Below are 21,391 nucleotides of genomic sequence, written 5' to 3' on the forward strand. Positions count from 1 at the left end.
ATATCTCCCTTTTGAGTAGCTGCAAAAACACCTTGTCTACAATGCTTTTTACAGTGCAGACGTATTTGGCAAGATTAAGGTGTCACATCTCAAATTACAAGTCAGACTCAGACACAAGTATAGGGCAAAACCCTTCAACTTGTACAAGCTGCCTGGCCCTGATCGATTTGCTTCCCATCAGAGGTAGGCAGCCCCTCTGCCTACGATATTTGATTGTAGCCTACTTATTTTCCTTCTTGTTTTACTGGCCTAGCTGCAAATGCAAAGTTCCTGGGCTAGGGCTGCCTTCAGATGCTTAACCCTTTGCCTGCTTCTGGAGGAATATTCACTAGCCACAGGAAAGTTTTCCGTTCCTGGCACTGTTTGTCCACTTCAGGAGATTAAAACCTGTGGCACACTTTAGGCATTTCTCAGATCTGACTACAGTGCTGGGGCGGGGGGGGCATTGGATGGAGGAGAATGGGATTTGATTCCTATTCTCTCCTCTGAGCTGAAAAAGCTCCAAAAAGGACAGAAGCAGCATTCAGCCAAATGATTGAAGACAATAAGGTTCTAGAGTTATTCGGGTTTCAGTGCTTTTTTGATTGGCAAAGCAGCAAGTTTTAGTACAGAGTTCTTAGAAGTCAATAGTGGAAGATGACTCTTTCATTCTCCATTTGGCCAGTTGGAGGGAATAAGTGTCTCAGAGATGAATGAGACATACAATTTGTAGAGTTCAGAGCTCCCTAAATAAGATTATTTTATTGTTGGAAAAAAAGTCATATAAAGGACAATCACAACAAACGACACCGACTGTATTTTAACCTGCAGTGGAAAATATTCCAATAAAACTGTGATAACTATCTAGGTGGATTAAAATGTCTCAAAGAAGATGGTACAACACTTTGACAGCACGAGAGGGCTGATCATCCTTACAGGGAGAGCAAAGAGTAAAGATTCCTTGGTTAAAAGGAAAAAAGAAAAAACTTCATGAGCTAGTCAAGGAAATGTTCTTAAGGAAACATTCTGGTGACTCTTAAGATTTGGAGTGCTGTATTGTATCTTATATGAACACGTTCTTATAGTTATAACTTGCTCGATTATGCTTGAATCAAATAGAAAAGAAAGATGACTTAAGCATGTAAATTTAGAGGGAGACTTAGAGGCATGCAGCTAAATTTATCAGCCATCTCTGTAAGCGATCACTCTAAATAAAAAGTTGGGAAACCAGTCGCTGCTGGTTGCTGATGAAGTTTCCATGTTTCTGGCATTCACCATCCTTTACTTAATGGACTAATCTGCAAATCGAAACAGGAGGAATATCTGGAAACAACTCCATCGTAAGGTCTGTTCTTAACAGTGGATATTTTTCCCAACACTTATTTTGCTTCATGGGGGGGGAGACATGATTGACAGAAATGCTGAGCAAAAAAATAAACTTGTCTAAGATTTTTTAGTAATTAAAAAGAAAAAGTTTAAAAAAAAAAAGAGCCAGAGGGAGAGAGCAGAAGCTTATGGCATTCTGGTTCTGTGTCTCTGTTTCACCTGTTTTACATGTCCTATAATGACTTCTGAATATGTGTAAGAATAGCAACACATGCTGGCAGTTTGACCAAAGGGTGTGCGTGTGCATGTGTGTGAGTGTGCATGTGGGAGACAGAGAGAGTAGGGGGGAAGGGTGGGGAGACTCGATGGTCCATTAGAGTGCAAACACAGAGACATTCCTGCAATAAAATCCTTGTCTTCTGAGAATCGCAGTCTGGAAGAGATGGTTATGATTTAACAAAAGAATTCTCTAAAATGTTCCCCGGTGCTAATACTGTTCTTAATAATATGAAAAGATTTTGCCAGGAAGAGGAATAAAACCGTCGATTTAATTAAAAAAAAAAAAATAGGCACGTGATGGTTTTTTAGAGCACGCAGGGGAAAATATTACCTTTATGACAGTTATGTCATTTTCAAAAAAATGCCTTATTCTCTGAAATTCCACAACCAGACAAGGTTATTATAAATGGTAGGTAAGGAAAGCAGAGCATGGCAATAAAGGGGTTAATCTGCAAAGCACAGAGCCATCTGGCTGAGCTGGTTTGTTATAATCGAGCAGATTATGTTCACGGGACTCAGAGTTTAAGGCTCCTCTCCCATAGAGCAACTCTGCACAACCCAAGCAGACCAACTTTGGGACTTTGAATGAACATATTTACATCCACCTTTCTCTTCATGTCGACTTTTCTGGAAACATTCACACGGATGCCATGGTTACTCCTACCACGGTAAGGGAAATTTGACGTTTTCTAATAGGGTCCTAAGAGGGCGGGGAGGGGAGGGGGGGGGAGAGGGGTCCTTTAAAGAAGTATAATGGGGAAGAGGGGGGTTCTTGTAAGCAGTAGATCTGTCCCAAATGTTGCCTTTCCCATTATGCCTCCTCCTTCCCCCACCCCTACTTGCCCTATAGCTTGCTTTAGTCCTGAGGTTCCTCTCTCCTCCTGCTCTGCACACAGTTGTTCGGGTCCCTGGCAAGAAAACAGCAGAGAAGAAATATGAGGTGTGAAAGGAATCTGATTTAAGAGGCAAAAGCAAAGGAGACTCTTGGTTTTATTTTAAGAGGGAAACCAGCAACTGCAGGTATAACAAAAGGGGTTGGAAATCTTGATCGTGGATCGCAAGGATCAGCCTCAGCACATGTAGCATGCTTGCCCTAAGGGAAAGTTAGAGCCCATGACAAGCAAAGTCAAAATTCCGAATTTCTAGACCTTGCCTGTCTCAGGTAAATAACCTCACCGGAGCTTTCTTTTTTGTTTGTGCCAGACACTGGAAACCCTATTAATGACCTTTGAATTAATCCCCATTCTCCTCAAACCCAAACATTAAATTCTCTGGGAGAAACTGGAGATCAAAGGATTGCCTGCACATCTGTGTCTAGGTGAAAAAGATACACTCACTCTGTGTTAGGATGGCAGGAAAACTATTCTTACGCTGCAATTTCCTTCTAGGAATGGAGCACACAACTAATCAACATAAACGCACATATAGAGAGCAAAATAGAAAGCTGTTTCTCATCTAAACAGCTGAAATGCAGCTTAAAGCGTCAGTTACTGGCGAGTCCTTATGGAGACACCAAACTGCTATTAGCAAGAGGGGGAAAAGTCCTTGAATGGTTTAGATAGCTTTCTGATCAGTTCTTAATCCTTCATTAAAATAAATGGCAAAGCTCTGTGTTGGTCCTATCTCTTGAACTATAAATATGCAGTATCTGGAGAGATGGATATTTTGGATTGAATAGGGCTGCTATGTGCACATTCTCTGGTTCCTATATTGCAAAACCAGTTATTTAGAGATGACTCTGTGTGTGTGAGAGGGGTTGCTTCCCTCCCCCCAATTTTAAATAGACAGGGATGCATGCTATATGGTCCAGTCAAGTGTTACAAGCTACAGCCTTTCAGAAAGCACTCTTTGCTCTTAGGCACATGTGATTTGTTGCACGAAGAGTGCAAATGGTATGTTAAGTTTGCTTTTACATTGCGCCTTCAGGAAAATACTCAGACAAATAGGAGAGACATTCTTGGGCACAGAGATATACCTGATCTGTGCAAACCTGTAAGTGGAGGAAAGGCTTAAGAAACACCTATAAATGAGATGCAGCAAAAAAGAAAAACTAATAATAAAAAGAGAAAAAAATCACTTTGTGGTAAGGCAAACAACAGCAGTAGAGAACAGGAGAGAGTTCAGCATGGTTCCAGCTGCTAGTAGTAAAAAGATTGGTCTTAGATACACGTGTCAGTACCAGGAGCTCTGTGCGTGAGCATAGAGAGGGGAGAAAAACTAGATGTGATTGCAGGTGGTAGACGTAAAATATGCAGAGAAAAGAGGATGTACCAGAGAGCCAGAAGGGGAGTGCTTTTGTGTAGAAGGGTGCTATAATTTGGGACATGCAATGCACATAGGTTTAGGATTTCTTTTTTTTTGTCTTTTTCACCATGGAAAGAAGAACTAAATGCTACTAGAAATACAGATATAAGGAGTTTGGGGGGAAAGTGTTATGTACTGAAAATAAACTGCTATGTATTGAGTACTGTGTATTGGGTTAATTAGGACAGATGAGCCATACAAAGGTGGTCAGCTAAAAAGGGGAACTGCTGCAGGTCAACTGGAAAAAGAGGATCTTTGTGGGTGGAAAAAAGTTTAGGATCTCAGAAGGGGAAGTAACACTTGAAAGGGATGGGAAAAGGTGCAGACTGGAGGCTGCATGATGATATGAAAGGGATATACAAAGATGCTAGGGTGTGCAAGGGGGAGGCAGGGTATGGAGTGGCAGTGGAGGGAGAAAGGTGAAAGCACAGGGCACAAAGGATGTTTGGAGGAGGAAGAAAAATGTGAACTATTGTCTATTTGAAGAAAGGTATGGAAAATAATCAGCTACATGATGCTTGTGGGGGGCATCTAAAGGAGACACCTTTGATTCTGCCAAGAAATAGCTATGAGGATGTATTTGCAAGGAAGGTGTGAAGAGTATGAAAAGCAAGGCTTGCATGGTGATAGAAACACATGCTGAGAAGAGGAATGCAGAGGAAAAAGCTGAACTGGATGGAGATAGGGTGTGGTGATGGGAAAGGGTATAGGGACCTATAAGGGTATGCGAGGGGGTAGTTGCTTAGAGAAATTTCAGAGGAGGTTGGAAACCTGCTGGAGTGTGCTGCCTGGTTGCAAGAGAGAGACAGAACTGAGAAAAAAGCCATGTGAAGGTGCTGTGAGGAAATGCAAGATAGTAGAAACCACGGGGGCAGGGTAAACTGTGACAGGAATATAAAGATGTAGCAGGTCTTGAGAAGCATGAGAATGGGGAAAAAATCAGGAATGTAGGAGGCATAAGAATGAAATTAAGACTTAGGTTTTCTGTAAAGATGCCTCGGCATCCAAAGGAGGTATAAGCAGGACAGCACAGGATGAGAGGAAATTTAGGGGTTTATTTCTTCATAGGTAAACAGAGAAAATAATGCAAATATGCAGGAGTGCCTTGGCCAGCAGAAACAGAGGATGCCTCTTTGCCAGGTAGTTGAGATAACATGAGAAGAACTGGTAATATGTTATAGGGGAAGCAGTTGAGGAAAATAATGTAAAGTAAGGAATAATGTGAGGGGTGTAGGAGGAGGAGAATGCATACACAAACAAAAAGGAGTGATTTTCTGTTAAGAAAGGTGTAAGAAATGTGCTTATATCTCTGTGGTAGGTACTGGCTAAGTGAAGCAGCAAGAGGGAATGGAACAAATGTGTTAGCGGAGAAATGACTAGAGATATAAAGGGTGAGAAGAGAAGGAATGGGAGGGATAACTACCTGGAGGGCCCTATAAGCCACATGGCTGTACTAAGGTCAAAAGTAAAGTGTGAAGTGTGTGGAGAGGTAAGGGGAGTTAGGAGCTGTAGGGCATGAAGTGGAAGTGAATGGGAATGACAGTTCATGTTACAAGGGGTGAGAAACTTAGTGTAGGTTGTCACATAATAGTGTGTAAGCAAGGAAAGTATCTGCTAGTTTGTGCCTGCTTGTAAGGGCTGTGGAAGGGAAGGTGAAAGGAGTGAAAAGCTGTGTCTGATAAGGGAGATTTGTGCATGAAGCATGCTCTAAGTAAATGAGGGAAGTAGAGGAAAGGATTGCAGACCTGGGTGTGGGGCCTGGGAGAAGGGAAACAGCTCATGGGGGAGGGAAGAGTGATGAGGAGTGAGAAAAAGTTTATGACGGCTTAAGCCATCTGTAGTTATCTGCCTCTTAATTTAAGGGAGGCTGCCTAAGTGTGCAAGGGTCTGTACATGCATGCATAGCAGCATAAGAGCAGGTTGGGAGTTAAGTGTAAGGGAGAGCAAGTAGGGGACACAGGTAAATGCATGTAGTCAGTGACAATAGCTGCTGGGTTTGTGTGCTGGCTGGACAGATTTGTTCAGTGAGTGTTGTGCTTATGTGACTGGCAGAGTGGTAGAGGCAGGCATGTGATGATAATGATCCAGTGGGTCTGCAGGAAGAAGCTGAAATCCTTGAGGGGAAAGTAAGAGTCCCAGGTTGCCATAAGGGACATGTGTCTGTGTGGAAGTTACAAAAATGCACCCATGAAGATGGCTATGGGAGGCCAGCAGGAGAATCACGTGTCCACTGCATTTGTGGCACAACTCTCCGTGTTGAAATGAGTTATGTAAGACACAAAACAGAGGTGAGTTTCGTGAGGACTAAGAAGCAATGTTTGCATTGAGAAGGAGGGTAGGGAAAGATGACTAACTGAGAAAATGGTTTGGTGCGTGGGTAGCAATAGGACTAAACGTGCCCTCGATGTGCTTCCCTTCTCTGTGATGTGTGCAGCAGGCAGGCTCTCCTTTAGAGATTTTACAGACTTTTTTCTAAAGAATGACTGAATAATCCTGAACAAAACCCCAGGATGTCTAACTAAAATATTTATACCAGCTTCGTTTGGAGGCATATCAATGAGTCTTATTTTCATGCCTTCAAACTTCACTATACTACTGCAGGTGCAAAATGGAAGAGATATTTCTGTAGGGCCAGTTACCAGGGCTGCTGGATGAACAACCATAGGATAGAAGTACACATAGGGAGTACAGATATCAATCAAAGGAAACAAGAAAGAGCTAGGTTTCTGCATGGCTTGAAGCAGTGCTGGAGTAATGTGCAGCTGGCTGAAGGTTAAATGCATAGGACACATTAAGGGTGTGAGAAACACTGAGAATGTCTTTCCCTTCAAAACAATCACATATATTGACATCTGCTCTTCTAATTTGCTCTACCAATATCTTCAAAATGTCTGGCTTGCCTAGGGGTTTGGTGACATTTTAAGCACTGTCCTACACTGGGTAGGAAAGTGTTTGCGTACATCTATAGCTAATAAGAAGATTGTGAGCAATTCTGCGAGACTTGCAGCGGGAGAAGACAGTCTGATCACACCGAACCTTTAGGCTTGAAGGCTGAAGCCTCTGGGCCCATACTTTACACACCATCACTCACATAAAAGTTCATGGATCCCAATCTGATTTATTCCATGGATCAATCCCCGCCAAAAAAAAAAGAGAAAAAAATAAGTACTCTCTAAAATACTTAGCTAGTAGGCAGTTAATACAACCATGGTCTGTGTTGTGATACTTTATATGATTATTTCCCACTAAGGAGTCCAATTCAAGCTCCCCAGCTAAATAATATTTCCTGGTGGTGCTTGGAGCTGGCTGTGGTCAGTGGAAAGCCCCTTTCTCCTGTGGTGGCAGTGAACTTCCCACAGGTGGGTTGTGGGTGGTGGGGATATCAAGAGATTGTCCATGAGGGGGAGACAATCAGCCCCAGCCACTGGGATGCAGCTGGGCTCAAAACAGGCCCCGGCCTCCCCTGCCCACTGGCACCAGTAATGCTCTGGTCTCTGGCCACTCGGCTTCCTCCCCACCTAACCGCTGAGAAAATAAATAAAAAGCAAATAGTGGCATGGACCTGCCAGCTGTCTGGGAAAAGAGATATGGATTGATGGGTACAATTAGTGTTGGATTGTGGCAGGAAGTGGATCAAAGTATGAGTGATTGAGCTCTGTTGGAGTGAGAAGAACATGGGGCATTACTGCCTGCCTGGACTCCTTTGTAGCCATGGCACAGCCAGAGAAATGTGTTTGCTGGAACATCTGGGTGTCCCTGCAGATGTTTGCTGGTGCGGGAACACGTGTGTGCCTCCTCATGGTGACTAGGAGCAGACAGTGGAAAGAAGCTGTGTGTGGGTAGGGATGACAGAGGTGGATGGCAGCTGTTTCTGTGTGGGAGACAACCATCCCTGTTCAAGCATCTGTCGGTGAGGGATATGGGGATAAGTTGCTTTCTGGAGGGACAGATGGGAAGTGCATGTGAAGGAAGAAGTGGTAAGGGTGGGTATGGAGTAGTTTCAAGGTTGTGTTCTGGAGGAAATAAACAGAGCTATGTTCCTGATTGTATCATGACCTTCAAGTCCATAGGGGAAGGGGACTCCTCTGCAGAAAGCCTCAAGGAACATTACATTTCCTGAGGAATTAAAAGAAAAATACACCCAAGTATCCAGTACAGTTAAGACTATCCTTCTTTCCTTCACGTGATACAAGCACCTTGCTGTGTGAGCAAGCTAAGCAAGGTGGCCCTTTCCTTCAGGGCAGCAACGATTTGGAAAGATCAGAACAAGATCATATACTCCTCCCTCTCTTATTTTTCATGTCTCTCTCCTCTCCACCTCTTTGCACACACGCAAAAGGGTCTTTCCCAATTTGGCTTCTAAGTTTGTGTTTGAAATTGCCTTCTGTGGGAATGTATGATAAAGGTATGTTTGCATGAGGACAGTGGTGTGTCGAGGAGGGTTGTGTGTCAGTACATGTTGCAACAAAGTTCATCAGTAGTCATCTGGAGCTCAGAGAAGTCAACATGTTGGTTGCGTTTCGATGCACATGGAAAGGATAGGAGATAATTCCACTTTTCCATCAGGCAATGCCGGGAAACCAGCGTGCATGAGTCATTGCCACTCTGCCTGTACTTTAGAGGGAGTTACCGCCTGCCTAGCCATGTAAATACACATATTCCATAGAACAAGCTCCTTTTGTGTTATCTATTACAAACTTGTACCAGAGGAGATGAAAACATTCATGGAGTATTGCAACTGATAGGGTAAGATTTGCAGCACTCCTCCAAGATTTTCTGTGTTTCAGCTGCGTATTTTCAATAATGGAACCACAGCAATAAATGTTCTTTTTCTCAGCTGCTCTTTCACACTTTCCAGCAATAAATTCCTTTATTTTGGGTTTGTCCGTGCTATAGATTTTACATGTTTTATCTTACATTAGCTGAGTTAGCATGTGAGAAAGCGTTAATCTAGTTAACTTTGAAATATATATTTCTAGGCTATGGCCCTACAAAAATTCATGCTCATTTGCCAGAAGTCTAAATCAATATTGTCAGAGGTAACTGGCAGTTAACTGGAGAGCTACAGGGGAAGGAAGTTGTACTCTACATGAATGTTTAAAGGCTCATCTACAGTCAAAAGTGAATTCAGTTGTGAGTGTGAAATTTAAATACAGTAACTGCTTCTGAAAAGCTCTGTGGTTAGACAAGTTATAAGTTAGCCTCCTCTCCTGTGTCTTCTGCCTCAGCCAGGAGGTAGACAAGCACACTCACAAGACGAAAGCAGCTTTTGTCCCCTTGAGAGATAGGATTAGGGCAATATTTGGTTTCTGCTCCAAACCAAGATCAGATGTTATGACTTTTAACTATTAAATACAGACTTTATAAATGTGATAGAGACATTTAACCAGTTTTCCCAGTATGATCTGTTTGAGGTAAACCTGTAGTACCACTAGATGCTGTGATCTGTGATGAGCTTAGTTTCAGAAATGCTAAATGATAATGACAAATCCAATGCCTTAGGGGAATAAAAAACATAATACATAGTCAGCTGAGTTAAAAAAAAAAAAGAAAGGATTCCTTATATACAAATAGTATAGCAGAAATATTTAAGAAACGCTTTGGAAGAATGTGGAAATGTTTGTGTGTGTCCTTTACCATTCCTCACACTTCCTTACCTACACCTAGCATACAAGCTGTAGGCACAAAACCAAGGTAGCTGCAAGGGAACAGCAAAAATAAAGTCCAGTGACACATCTTAGACTTTGCCCTGCTCTGGATTAGGGAACAAAACCATGATCATTAAGAGGGATATGTCATTTCATGTGCTAGGGGTCTTTCCTGGATTTGTACAATCGAAAGAAAATATTTGTTCAGTTCATTCTTTTGAGCTCCTGTGATAAGTAAAAAATTATTTCCTCCACATATTTCTCAAACAATTTCCTTAGTCTTTTACTTGATCAAAGTTCCAAATGGATGATGCAGATAATTCTGTAACATAAAAAAAGTCTTCCTGAAAGGACAGGTTTTCTTCAGTGTTTATTGATATTTGTATGTTCTCCCAATTAGATCCCCCAACATCTTAAGCAACTTTCCTTCCTTGTTACTGCTTACCAATATTATTTTTGAACCTAATGGCCTTAAGGTCTAGAAAAAGCAGGATTCTCAAAACCAGGGTTGACACTTCTTTTCAGAAACAAATGGAAGTTTTAGTATCGATAGTAATAAAAGCACAATTAATCCAATGCCATGAGGATCTGAAAGTTCTACAAACTAGAATTCTTTTAAATATTCTTGGCCTTGTAGGTAAGAATATGAATAGTTATACTTTGCAAATATCTGTGTTAAAGAGGAGTCATACTTTCTCCTCAGGCCTATGTGGTGAGTACCAGCATTTGCCAAGCACACCTCTCAGTACTTCTGTGTGGCACTTGCCCATAAAGCAGCCACATGAATCAGGCTTTGCATCATATCCTGGTCCTGCTTTGTTTAAAAAGATAGGTTGCTAAAATTCAGCCCCCTGAGTGACTATGTGTTGGCTGTATAGAGTGACTAGTATAGTCCAGCTACTTCCGGTAGCAGGTGTGATTTCCAACAGACAATTTTATGAAGTAAAATTCCTTTTCAGAGAGATGGCAAATATCTCACATTATTCTAACATCTTTAGGAAGTACTGCCTTAATATTTTTTTCCTTGTGGATGGGATCTATGTGTACCTAGAAAAAATGTTGAATCAGCTTATTAGTAAAAAATCTATTCATGAAGCAATCTAGACAGAGACCATCTTTCTGCTGAAAGGTTGCATTTGAATCACTCAAGAACAATGTTTTGCTTTTGTATTGAAAAAGTAGCAACTACAGGCTCTGAGAAAAGCAAACCAGTCTACCAATACAAGATGAATTTGGCGGTTTTGGTGTTGTTTTGTTTGTGTTTTGCCATTTTTTTTTTGTTTGGTTGGTTGGTTTTATTTTTAACAAAAACAAACAAAAGCTTCATGGAGTTAAATATTGCCTTGGGAGGCTAAAGCTGTTTTTAACATCTGCTAGGAGAGGGAGTGGTCTCTCTTGGAAGAGTTTGCATTTTGGGGAAACAGATATGTTTTTAAAGTCCAAGGAAATATTCTGAATTTTCTTGCTTTTTTTTTTTTCTTCTGTCTTTTCTCTATTAGGAAATCTTCCTGTTTGCTTTGCTTTTTTTTTTCCCATAGTTTGTTCTCATTTGCTTTATTCCCTTGAAATAAAAGCTAGTGTCTTCAGTGTTTGCCATCCCCAGAACCAGCATTAAGCAAATCTGATCAGTTTAGTTGCTCTTTGGTGAGTTCATTTGTTTATCTTATTTTTTCTCTGGTTCAGATTGTGCCTTTACTGACAGTTTCTGATGATAAATTTGACACCAGCACCTCCACTGAACTCAATGCATTTATTTCTGATTTACACAGAAGCAGGAATTCTCACCTAAGCAAATGTGGAAATGCACCTGATTGCAGGCCAAATTCTGACATCAGCTGCACCCAGGCAATCCTCCTGAAATTAACGGGACCATAAACAACTCTTAAATTTCAGTCTTGGTGTTTGTTTTTTTAAAAAACATGGATGCACATTCAAAGCATTTTAGTATGTTGAATCATAAGAAGTCAGAGAGGGGAAGAGAATATGCCTATATTAGATGAGCGGTGTATTTGATTGTAAAAATTGTAGCAAATACATTTATTTGCTGGAATTTGCCAGTTCCCTAGAAATAAACCATTCCTCTGTTTGTTCTACTAAATTACAACTAAGTCCCCCTGGACAACAAAGTTTAAAAACATGGTAGGCTTCCCCCTTGCTCAAAACTCTGTCTCCTTGTTGACCCATCTGTTAGCTGCTTGAGACACAAGCCATCCACAGACCAGGAAACTCATACTTGCAGCTACAAAGATAAAGCTAGTGAAGTTTGTTGAACTGGAGCAACACAGGGTTCATACTGCCCCCTCACAGGCGACTCTGAAAGCTGCTGAGCTTGGGGGTCAGGTGGAATTCCTCAGAACTGGAGAATTAAACCAAACAAAATCCGTCTCCTACTACACTGCAATAGCTCCTAACATGGTCTGTGGCCCTAAGATCCCGACGAGCCAGATAGCATATTCTTCAAAGCTTTGTCATGTCTAATTTTAAATTCATCAAGTGACTGTGTCAACTCAGAATCTTTATAAAACCCCCCATCCAACTTTAATGCCACTCATTACTACAGTATTGAGTGCTTTTCCATGTAAAAGTTGTTAACAATAGCACAATCCTCAGTGGCAGTAGGACAGCTGGCAAGAGTTCTTTTTAGAGTAGAGGCTTGTTTTCAATTTTATTTTTTATGAGTTAAATTCTAGTGATTTTTTCTAATGATGGCATTCTTTGAGAAAGAGCTGAAAATAAAGGGTATCATTGTTGAAAAAAAACAGAAATATTTTAATAAATAATCTATTCTTTGTCACTATCTCTTTTTCAAGAGATAGGCTTAGCAGCATCTCCCAAGATAATTGAGGTATGTCTGTAGGCCGGCAGCAACCTGGACAGAGATCCAGAAAGTAATTTTATACAAATTGGCATGCCTACACAATACAGCACCCTGCTCTAGTAGGGTCTCCTGATCCTACAATAAACTGGCAAAACTACATCAGGATAACTAGCTTTACTTCTGTTTGGATGGCATTGCAAAGCTCTCCAGAAAAAGTTGCTCAAAGACTCTGTAGATTAGTGTGAAGACATTCACATGTGTAAAGAGGCTCAGGTGGAGCAGAAAAGACAGCACTTTAGGAGCCAGCGCCCTGAACTGCCTGCATAGTAAGCACAGGCTATGCCATGCAGAAGATAGCCACTTGCTCTGCCATGTCCCTGAAAACACGTTAAGGCTCCTCACACATTCAGACTGTTTTGTGGGACACATGAACTAAGCTACAGCCTATTTCCAGTTTCCTCAGGTCAACATGCTCTTTTAGGATGGCTGGAGTCAGAAATCTTCTTGGTCTTCTAAGGGAAATATGCCAAATCATTGGCAAGAGAAAGATACGAACAGCTTCTTGCTATTTAAGATATTCAAATGTGTGCACACATGGCTACCATAGTCTTCCTTAGCCAGGTCCATAAAATTGATTGTTTTGATATTTAGTCATAAATATCTCTAGCCACTTGCTTAATTGCATTCTGAGTTTTCTCCAGATTAATTTTAACACATGGAAATTTACAGATTACGAAGTAGCATCCAAAATTATTTCCTCGTTAACTGGCAGATTTCCATTGATGGATTTCACTTTGTTTTTTTTTTGTCTTTTCCCGTCCATCAGCTTCTATCATCCTCCTGCTGAATTTTCTTGCACAGTCAGTTGCTAGCTCTGGAGATAACTAGCTTAACAGAAGCCTAATTCTGACCCCACTTACATGGAAGAACCCTAATCGACCCCCAGGGAATAAGTTCATCTTGAGGCAGTGAAAACTTAGCCCAGAGTCAAGACCTGAGAACTCAACAGTTAAACTATTGCAAATAACCAGGGAAATGAGAGTAGTTGTTTCTGCACAAGAAGTTTTCTTAATGTATAAACAGTTTTGTAAATCCGAACTAACAAATTTTCACTTGAAGTTCTGCTCTGACCTGACTACTGATAGATGGCATCACATCTTGTCTAATCACAAGTCTGATACCCCTCTTGTTTGTTTGCTTGCTGGCTTGTTTTTTTACTTTTTTTACAAGAATGTGCTGATGTGATGACTCTGGCTGTTTCAGTTTTTTCCATCCATGAACCTCATCCAGATGAATTATCTCAGGGAAAATCTGAAAAATTAAACCCAGCATTTTACCTTTGATCTGAGGTAAATAATTGTAGGTGCCATCACCAGCCTTCCACAGGAAGGTGGTCCGGAATAAAGGACTTGAAAAGAATCTCAAAGATCCTTCTAAAAGCCATGAAATATTTTAGTGATTTCATTTCTTCCTTCCTCTTTCTTACTGAAAAGGAACAGATGGGAACAGAAGTAAACTCTGCCATCTGGAAAGACTGAAAGATTAGTATGAAAAGGGCCAGGTGTCAAGTTTTTCATCACCAGCTCATCCTTGCCAGCTATCAACATCAAAACCTAGTCTCAACAAGGGCTAAATAACAAGAAAGATAAATGATTTTGGAAAGCCATTTCTTTCATTATTTTTTTTGCAACCTAATTGTTCAACTATTTTGAATATTATACAGTTATACACAGAAGCACAAAATAAATTAATTTAGAGTTTTACCTTTTATATCAGAGTAAATGTTCTGCCTTGGTCTTTCCTACACTACATTTAACGCTGCCGTCTGGATTCCAGTTAAAGTGCATTAGCTGTGTCATCATCTTCTGATATTATGCTAATTAGAATTTATTTATAGGTAATATGGACCTTGTTCTCAGAACAATTTCAAATGAAATATAGCACCCTTCAATCTTTGAGTGGGAAATCAGAAGTCTAAAATCCGTCATAGTTCAGTTCAGTCTCTGGATGGTGTTAGGTCCACTGACTTTTCTTCTTTAGATATGGAAATCGCATGTGCCTAAGTAATATATATATGCACATATATATGTATATATGTCTGCATATATATATGTGTGTACAACAACTGTACGTAGAATGAGACTGAATATGTCCTGTTCCTTGTCTGAGCAGATTTTCTGTTTGGCTTTTTATTTTAATTTCAGTTGTGAGAACTCACAATGCTTCGGTTTTAAACTTATAACTACATTTCCAGTGAAGGACATTTGAGAAAATAATATAACTTCTGCATACAAATGAGATAATACAGATCCTGCAAAATTCAAATAAACAACCTGTGCCAGGCCTGGCCTAGATGAAAGTTCTGGGAAATCACCAACATCAGTGCTGTGAATTCCATTTTTTAAAGCTTTTTTTGTTTGTTTATGTTTTTATCTCCCTACACTTCTTTGAAGTAACATGTTGCATCTTTGTCTCATGTTTTCCACTTCTGTGTAATTACTTCTCTTGAAAAAAAACAACGAAACTGCTGTATCTCTTAAATTTAAGGACAACCTTCAAATAAAACCCCATCACATAATACCGTATCATTCCTTGATTCTTTCCCATCATTTCAAGTTTTAACTTGGGCACAAGAGCAAAGTCAGAAAGTTTTAATTTGAATTCAAGGTTATGTCCATCTAATATATATAAAATGCTATTCAACAGTTACAACCAATGCTTTTCTTTTTCAAACATGCAGAATGCATGTACACTGAATTTCTTAGCAAATACCCTCAGCCCTGTTTTGCCATCTTTTGCAGAACAATTTTGTTACTTAGTTGCAAATATAATTTTTCCCAGAAGCTGGGGCTGCATAAACTGGTACTTTTCTCAGTGCATAATACAATCCTTTATGCTCCTTTTACACATCGGCTGTGATTGCCTTTCATAAGTTTTTTCTTGTAGTCCTCAATTTTCTCCCGTGTCTGCATGTTTGTATGGGTTTGTGGTTTGGTAAGAGTCAGCTGTGGCCTTCTCTTGCTTTCACTCCAAAACATGCAGTTTGTTTTCTTTCTGCTGTACAACCTGGCAAATTTTCATAGCTTTTATTTTTTTTTTTTCTTTCTCTAAACATCCGGAGTTTGCATATTTTTTTTTCCTACTTGACAGCTTTGTGCCCCATCTGAGCATACAAGGTCCACAAGCTCCGCTGAAATTGCTTGTTTGATTGAAGAAGTCTCAAATATGTTACGTAAAAAAGTTTTATCCCCATTTCCTCTTTCTTTCTGTGATTCTGATACCTTTCAAAATTTCTTTACCACAGTCTGACAACTGCTTTGCTTGTCGCTTAATGCCATGGAACAAAGCAAATCTAGGACTTAGGACCAACCCTCCAAGGCATAAAAGACATAAAATTATCACTCATGTTCTTCCTCAATAACATTCTTTATCTTTGTAAGAAGATAATTTCTTGTTTGAATCTCTTCTACTTGACTTCAGGAAAGGTTAGGCTCTTTGATGACCTTTGGCATCTCCATTTTCTCATCATCTTTCTGCTCTTCAGGAGCTACATATGCTCATCTTTTTCTCCTGAAAACATGACTCTGACCAAGTCCTTACAATTCACTGCACCCTCATGATAGGCAGAATTCAGACAGAAAAATTAGTTAAGGGAAAAGGCATCTCTGCATCCCTGTCTCGGACAGACACAAATTGAAACCATCTTTCAATGATTAAAATACATTTTTGCCAAAATTGTTTAGAGGGACAGAAAAAGAATGGCTTTATCAGACTTGCAAACTACATCTCCGTCAACACCATCAGATGGTGATTTAACTGTTTTATTTACTTGCCTTCCATTTCATCAAAGGCTTTTAGAAACTCTGACCCTTGTCTATGTTCCCTCCTATAAGTCATTGCTCATGCAAATTTAGGATAATGGTTGTCCTCACTACAGATTTAGACTAATTTATCCACAATAAAAATAAAATAATAAATAAATAAATAAATAAGCCACCTTTATTATAAAGCCTAAACTGTGAATTTAAAGCAAGCTATGATTTTACCAGCATGTCCATGTGCACATAAACTGATTATGTTATCGGAGTGCCTGGTTTTGAGTTTAGCATAAATTATTTTCCAGGTAACCATGACTAACACCAAACAAGTTGTTTGTTGGCAGTTACATGAATGAGGCCTGGTTTCTTACGAATTTTGTCTTCTGCTTGTACTCCTTCCCTGAGTTTTACTCCCTTTCGTTCTGCAATACCTCAGCTACCTCCTACTCTCGTGCTCTCATTTCCCTGTGATGTAAGCACCTACACAGTGTTTTATCTCTTTTCCATGTTCTCTGACTACTAGCTTGGCAGATTTCAATATGTGCTTTTGCTGTTTGGGAGCACTGCCTATACTGGTGCATAGCCTAAAAGCTACTTAGCTTGCAATACTTTGCTCTTTGAGTGAGACAATCGCTAACCTGAGTGTCCTCTTCCACCAGTTAGAATCACGGAATAGTTAGCATTGAAAGGAAACTCATAAAAGCTTAGTATTTTTGAGAATATTACACTTTTAGTAGATTAGGTTAAAATAAGCTTGCGAATTACTGGGAGGGATTAGCAGGTAATGTGATCGTGCAAATTTTTTTTCCTTAATAAAACAGGCTAAAAAAGGCACAGAGGGAGTGCACAGGGGGAGCTGCAAGGTAAAACAATACACGTTTCGAAAGAATATTTCTGTTCCACTAAATATTTTTATGTTTATTTTGTGATCTAGCATAACTTTTAAAAATTATTTAGGAGCAACTGGGGGTCTGTCCAGACTGTGTTGGGAAATTCTGAAAAAGCAGCCAACTCAATTCTTTTTTGTTTTCTGGTGGCTACTTGCCCCAAAATAAATCTATGATGGCTTTATCACTAGTTCACAAACTAAGTCAGTCTGTTCCTCTGTTTAATTTTGTTCATTGTGTATCACAGTACTGGAAGCACCTGGTCACAGTCTAGACGAAGATCTTCAGTGCTGACAGTCCAGTTTGTACAGTTATTTAGTGCCTCTATAAACCCAGCGAATTAAAAGGTTTATAGTGGTGCTGGGTATTGCTCTGGATCTTGGTACTGGAAAAAAAAATGTTCTTGTCTGACTTCCCGACCAGTACAACTGTTCAAAAGTGATCACCAGTCCCCAAGAGTTCCTAATGATGCTATTGGAGAAAACTGTGACCAAAGCTTCCAGGCTCTTTCACCCTCAAGAAGTAGGGACTTGCACTAAAATACAGCTTTAAGTTGGTAAATTCTTTTTATCCTTTTATCCTTTATTCCTTTATCCTTTTACATGACTGTAGAAGGGTATGCATCTGAAAAATGAAGCTTACTCACTGGTCATGGGTATGTATTTTTTCCCAATTGTATGCATCCCAAAGAGAAAGGTGCTACCTGAGAAGGTGCACGTTGTATCATACTGTAGTGTGAGATCTTGTCATAGGACTTCAGCTGTCAAACAAATGCCAGCTAACTATCCTACAGAACTGAGTGTGAGTCTTCAAGTCATGGATTGAAGACACCAGCTGATAGACAATGCTCACCACAGAGGAAGATCTGGATTCTATGAAAAGAATTAGAACAGCTTGCTCATGTGTTCTTAAATCCCTGAGTTCTACTAGTATCAAACCATCAGGAGGCATATTTTCATGTTGAACCCCTGCATTACAAATATTTTGGGGTAGGAATTTGTCAGGCAATGAGTGGTCTGCCAATGTCATATCCACACCAACACGTTTGCATCCAAACCAGTTTGAATGTGTGCTGTGAGAAAGATTTCATGAGCTGTAATTAGTAAGGCATTGCTAAAACCTAGCATAGCCTTCTGGCATTCACTCAGTCTTTCAGTCATTCATTCTTGTTTCTTTTTGGCCTCCATCTCTAAAGCTCTACAAAGATATTTTTTGTGAACTCATTGGTATGACACTTCTTGCTTTCTTGATATAAACGTACCATTTATATTGACCTGTGTAGTTTCGGCTTATAGATGATGCATCTACATAAAACAAAAACAAAAACAAACAAAAAAAAAAACAAAAAACAAACAAACAAAAACAAACAAAAAACCCCACAAAAACCAAAAACAAGTACAGTCTGAGAGAACAGAAATATTTTTTCCTGAACAGAAAAATAAATGCCTAACAAAATTGTTTTGCCAGTGTTCAGTATTTCTGTTTGGCTTTCTTTCCAGAATCATTCCTTCAACTTAATTCACTTTTACAGGAATTTTGGACTTTGAGCCCAGAGCGGTTACTGTAAATTTATAAAAACCAGTATCTGCATGGGGACCTTTTGAAAGTGGAGTGCCTGTTGGAGAAGCTGAGACAAACCATTTCCATACACAAATGATACATCTAGTGGCACAGCTTGACATTTAAGCAGTATGTGTACAGCCAAAGCAAGGGATAGAGTCAGGAGCGCTGTCACTTCAGAGAAGCACCAAAAGGGTTGCATACTAGAGCTGTTGACCTTCTCCAAAAGGAGAGCCCGCAGACCTCTGGAGATGCAGAAGTCTGCTGGCAGCAGCTGGGAGGAACCCAAAGATGAGGGAAGGGAGGGTGAAGGGTTGACAAAACAGGCTCCAAAGTGTCTTGCTGTGACTCTGACCAAGCGCTTACAGAAAATTGTCCATGAGTGAGTCCCAGCTCAAAAAAAGCAGTCACTTAGTGGAGGTTATTTGGCATGCCTGCCTGAAGAACAAATGCACTGGGGTGGGGGCAGGGGTGTCATAATCCACTTAAAACCAGTTCTCAAAGGCTGAAACTCACCCCTTACATGGAGCCAGCAATGGGCACGTCCACCACACTGATCACTCTGTTCTGTTATACTGAGAGCTTAGCCTGAGCCCACCCTCCTTACTAGTCTTCTAACAGAGTGAGTTTCAGACAGAGGAAAAAGGGAAATTCATTGAATATATTCCTTTTTTGGACATACTCAGTTCTCCACACCTTAATTTTCTGCATTGGTACAGTAATAGTTGTGCCATGTGTGATGGTGCCAGCAGTATCCAAATTTGTGCAAATACCCTGAAACATAGCTTGTTATGCATAGTTTGGCAATTCGATGTATGTAGTCTGCCAAAATGAGACAGGAGCCTTATCAGAAGGAGACAGGAAATTCTCAAGCAAATTTGGGAGTTGACTTTCGAATTAGGAGTGTTGACAGGCACAGATCCCTCTGTCTGGCAATTATCAATTCTTCCCCTTAAAGCTGCAGAGCAAATCCAAGTGTCTTCAGCTTTTGCCTGGCCAGGCGATGTGTTCAAGAGCTGGTTCTCCAAAGCCATTCTTAGTTCTGTAGTTCTGGTTACAGCTTCGGTCCAAAAGTGCAAAGGTCACATTCCTATGCTCCGCAAATCTCAGAACAGCATCTGTTGCTCATGAAAGATTTCCACCCGACATGGAGGAAATTTCAAAGCATTAACGTCGAGGTTGTGACATTGTCAAACACTGGACTACATTTAATCCAGTACCAAAGCACTGCCTAGGTATTAGAGTTGTTGGTGCAAGTCAGCAGGCTGTTTCCGCTTTCAGGCATCTGTAGGTTTTTTTTGGCTTTTTCCCATCTATGCATCACTTGACTCTGACAGATCAAACTGTGAGGATACCTAAGTCTTTGTGTTAGTATCTATCTTGCATGACTGCTTCAGCATTCAGACACTTGAAGGAGTATGATCGGACACAAGGTAAATGGCAGTTTTTCTTCAAGTGGAAAACTTACTCAATTTTCCACTAAATTATTCTGTCCCTATTGGCAGTTTGTTATTTCCACAGACTTGGCTCATAAATATTGGATGTCTGCCTAGATGGGAAATTGCATTTCCATTTTCAACACCTGCTATGTGCTAGACTTCTATAAGAGGGCTAGCTAGTTTTCTGCAAGGATGGGATACTTACAGTAAGTATTGTTACCCATGACTATTGTTAAAAAGTGGTTAATGCTCATCCCGGTTTTACTTTTCTTTCAAGACATGTTTGCTATTAATTTTGTAGCAGTGTGTAATTTTGTAATATGGAATTCTTTCTTGACTTCTGTTGTTCTTATGATGTAATCATGTAACCATATCTCACACAGACATAAAAGATGCTACACTCTTCCTTATAAGCCCAGGCTATGATCTTCTTGGCCAAAGTCTCCTTCCACACCCTGTCTTTCACAGTATGTCTGTTAGTGGCTGTTTAGCAAGACACAAGTATTTGCATTTCATGATGCTGTATGTATAGAGGCTACAGAAAATTCAGCAGATTTACTGAGGTGCCATGTAAACAGAGGACATTTTTTATAATTGTAATTATACACAATTGCATAAAATTATTCATGAAATCTCTGAAACCATCATTACATATTTTGTTTATCAGATCACAATACTATTTTTGTAAGATAGACAGATTCAAGGCTAAATCTTTTCTCTGTCAGGCTGGTAAACCTGGATTTCTGCCCACACACAGCATGAGTACAGAATCAGTATGGTATCTTGGGCTTTACTTACACAATGATGCATAAACATGTAAATGCTGAACTATTTCCTCCCATCCTTGCCAGATCACACTATAGTACAGTGTCCACTTAGCGCTATACACCATGGACATATCTTTCCTTGCCTCCGACTTACCTTTATCTTAAGAATAATACCTGCAAGGGAAACACAGGGGCATTCCTTCACAGTCTTAGTAGCCTTGTCTCAATAAACATATGCACACAGGCATGTATTGTAATATTAACGTGGCAGATCAGTAGACCTTGTAACCTAATGCGTCCTAAGATGCTGTTTTAATTTTCTATAGCTTAGGAAATTCAGCACACTTACACTGTTTGCTTTGGTTGTTAGGGTTTTTTTTAGAATGTATAATTTTTTGCTTCCTACTGATTTTACAAAGACAACGAATGCAGAAATAGACATTTGTGCATAACTTAAAATAACATGTCACAGAATCTCTGTGGAAATTGTGTCATCTATTAAACATAAATTCTGCAACATGAGACACACTTTCCTCTCCTCTTGCAGCAGCCCTAGAGTTCTCAAA

The 21,391-nt window shown here is 40.0% G+C and overlaps 1 protein-coding gene across 1 annotated transcript in view; it reads left to right on the top strand.

Annotated features, from left to right (window-relative positions):
- Nucleotides 1–1,899: 1,899 nt before the first annotated feature.
- Nucleotides 1,900–21,391, top strand: part of NTF3 (neurotrophin 3) — a 46,992-nt gene continuing 27,500 nt past the window's right edge. The window contains exon 1 of the mRNA XM_057426144.1: nucleotides 1,900–2,252. Coding sequence (XP_057282127.1) covers nucleotides 2,235–2,252 — 18 coding nt within the window. The 5' untranslated portion in view covers nucleotides 1,900–2,234. The remainder of the gene's footprint in view (nucleotides 2,253–21,391) is intronic.

Source organism: Pezoporus wallicus, unplaced genomic scaffold, assembly GCF_028554395.1.
Source record: "Pezoporus wallicus isolate ANWC-B61680 ecotype Strahan unplaced genomic scaffold, APGP_CSIRO_Pwel_v1 scaffold_3294, whole genome shotgun sequence".
NCBI lineage: Eukaryota > Metazoa > Chordata > Aves > Psittaciformes > Psittacidae > Pezoporus > Pezoporus wallicus.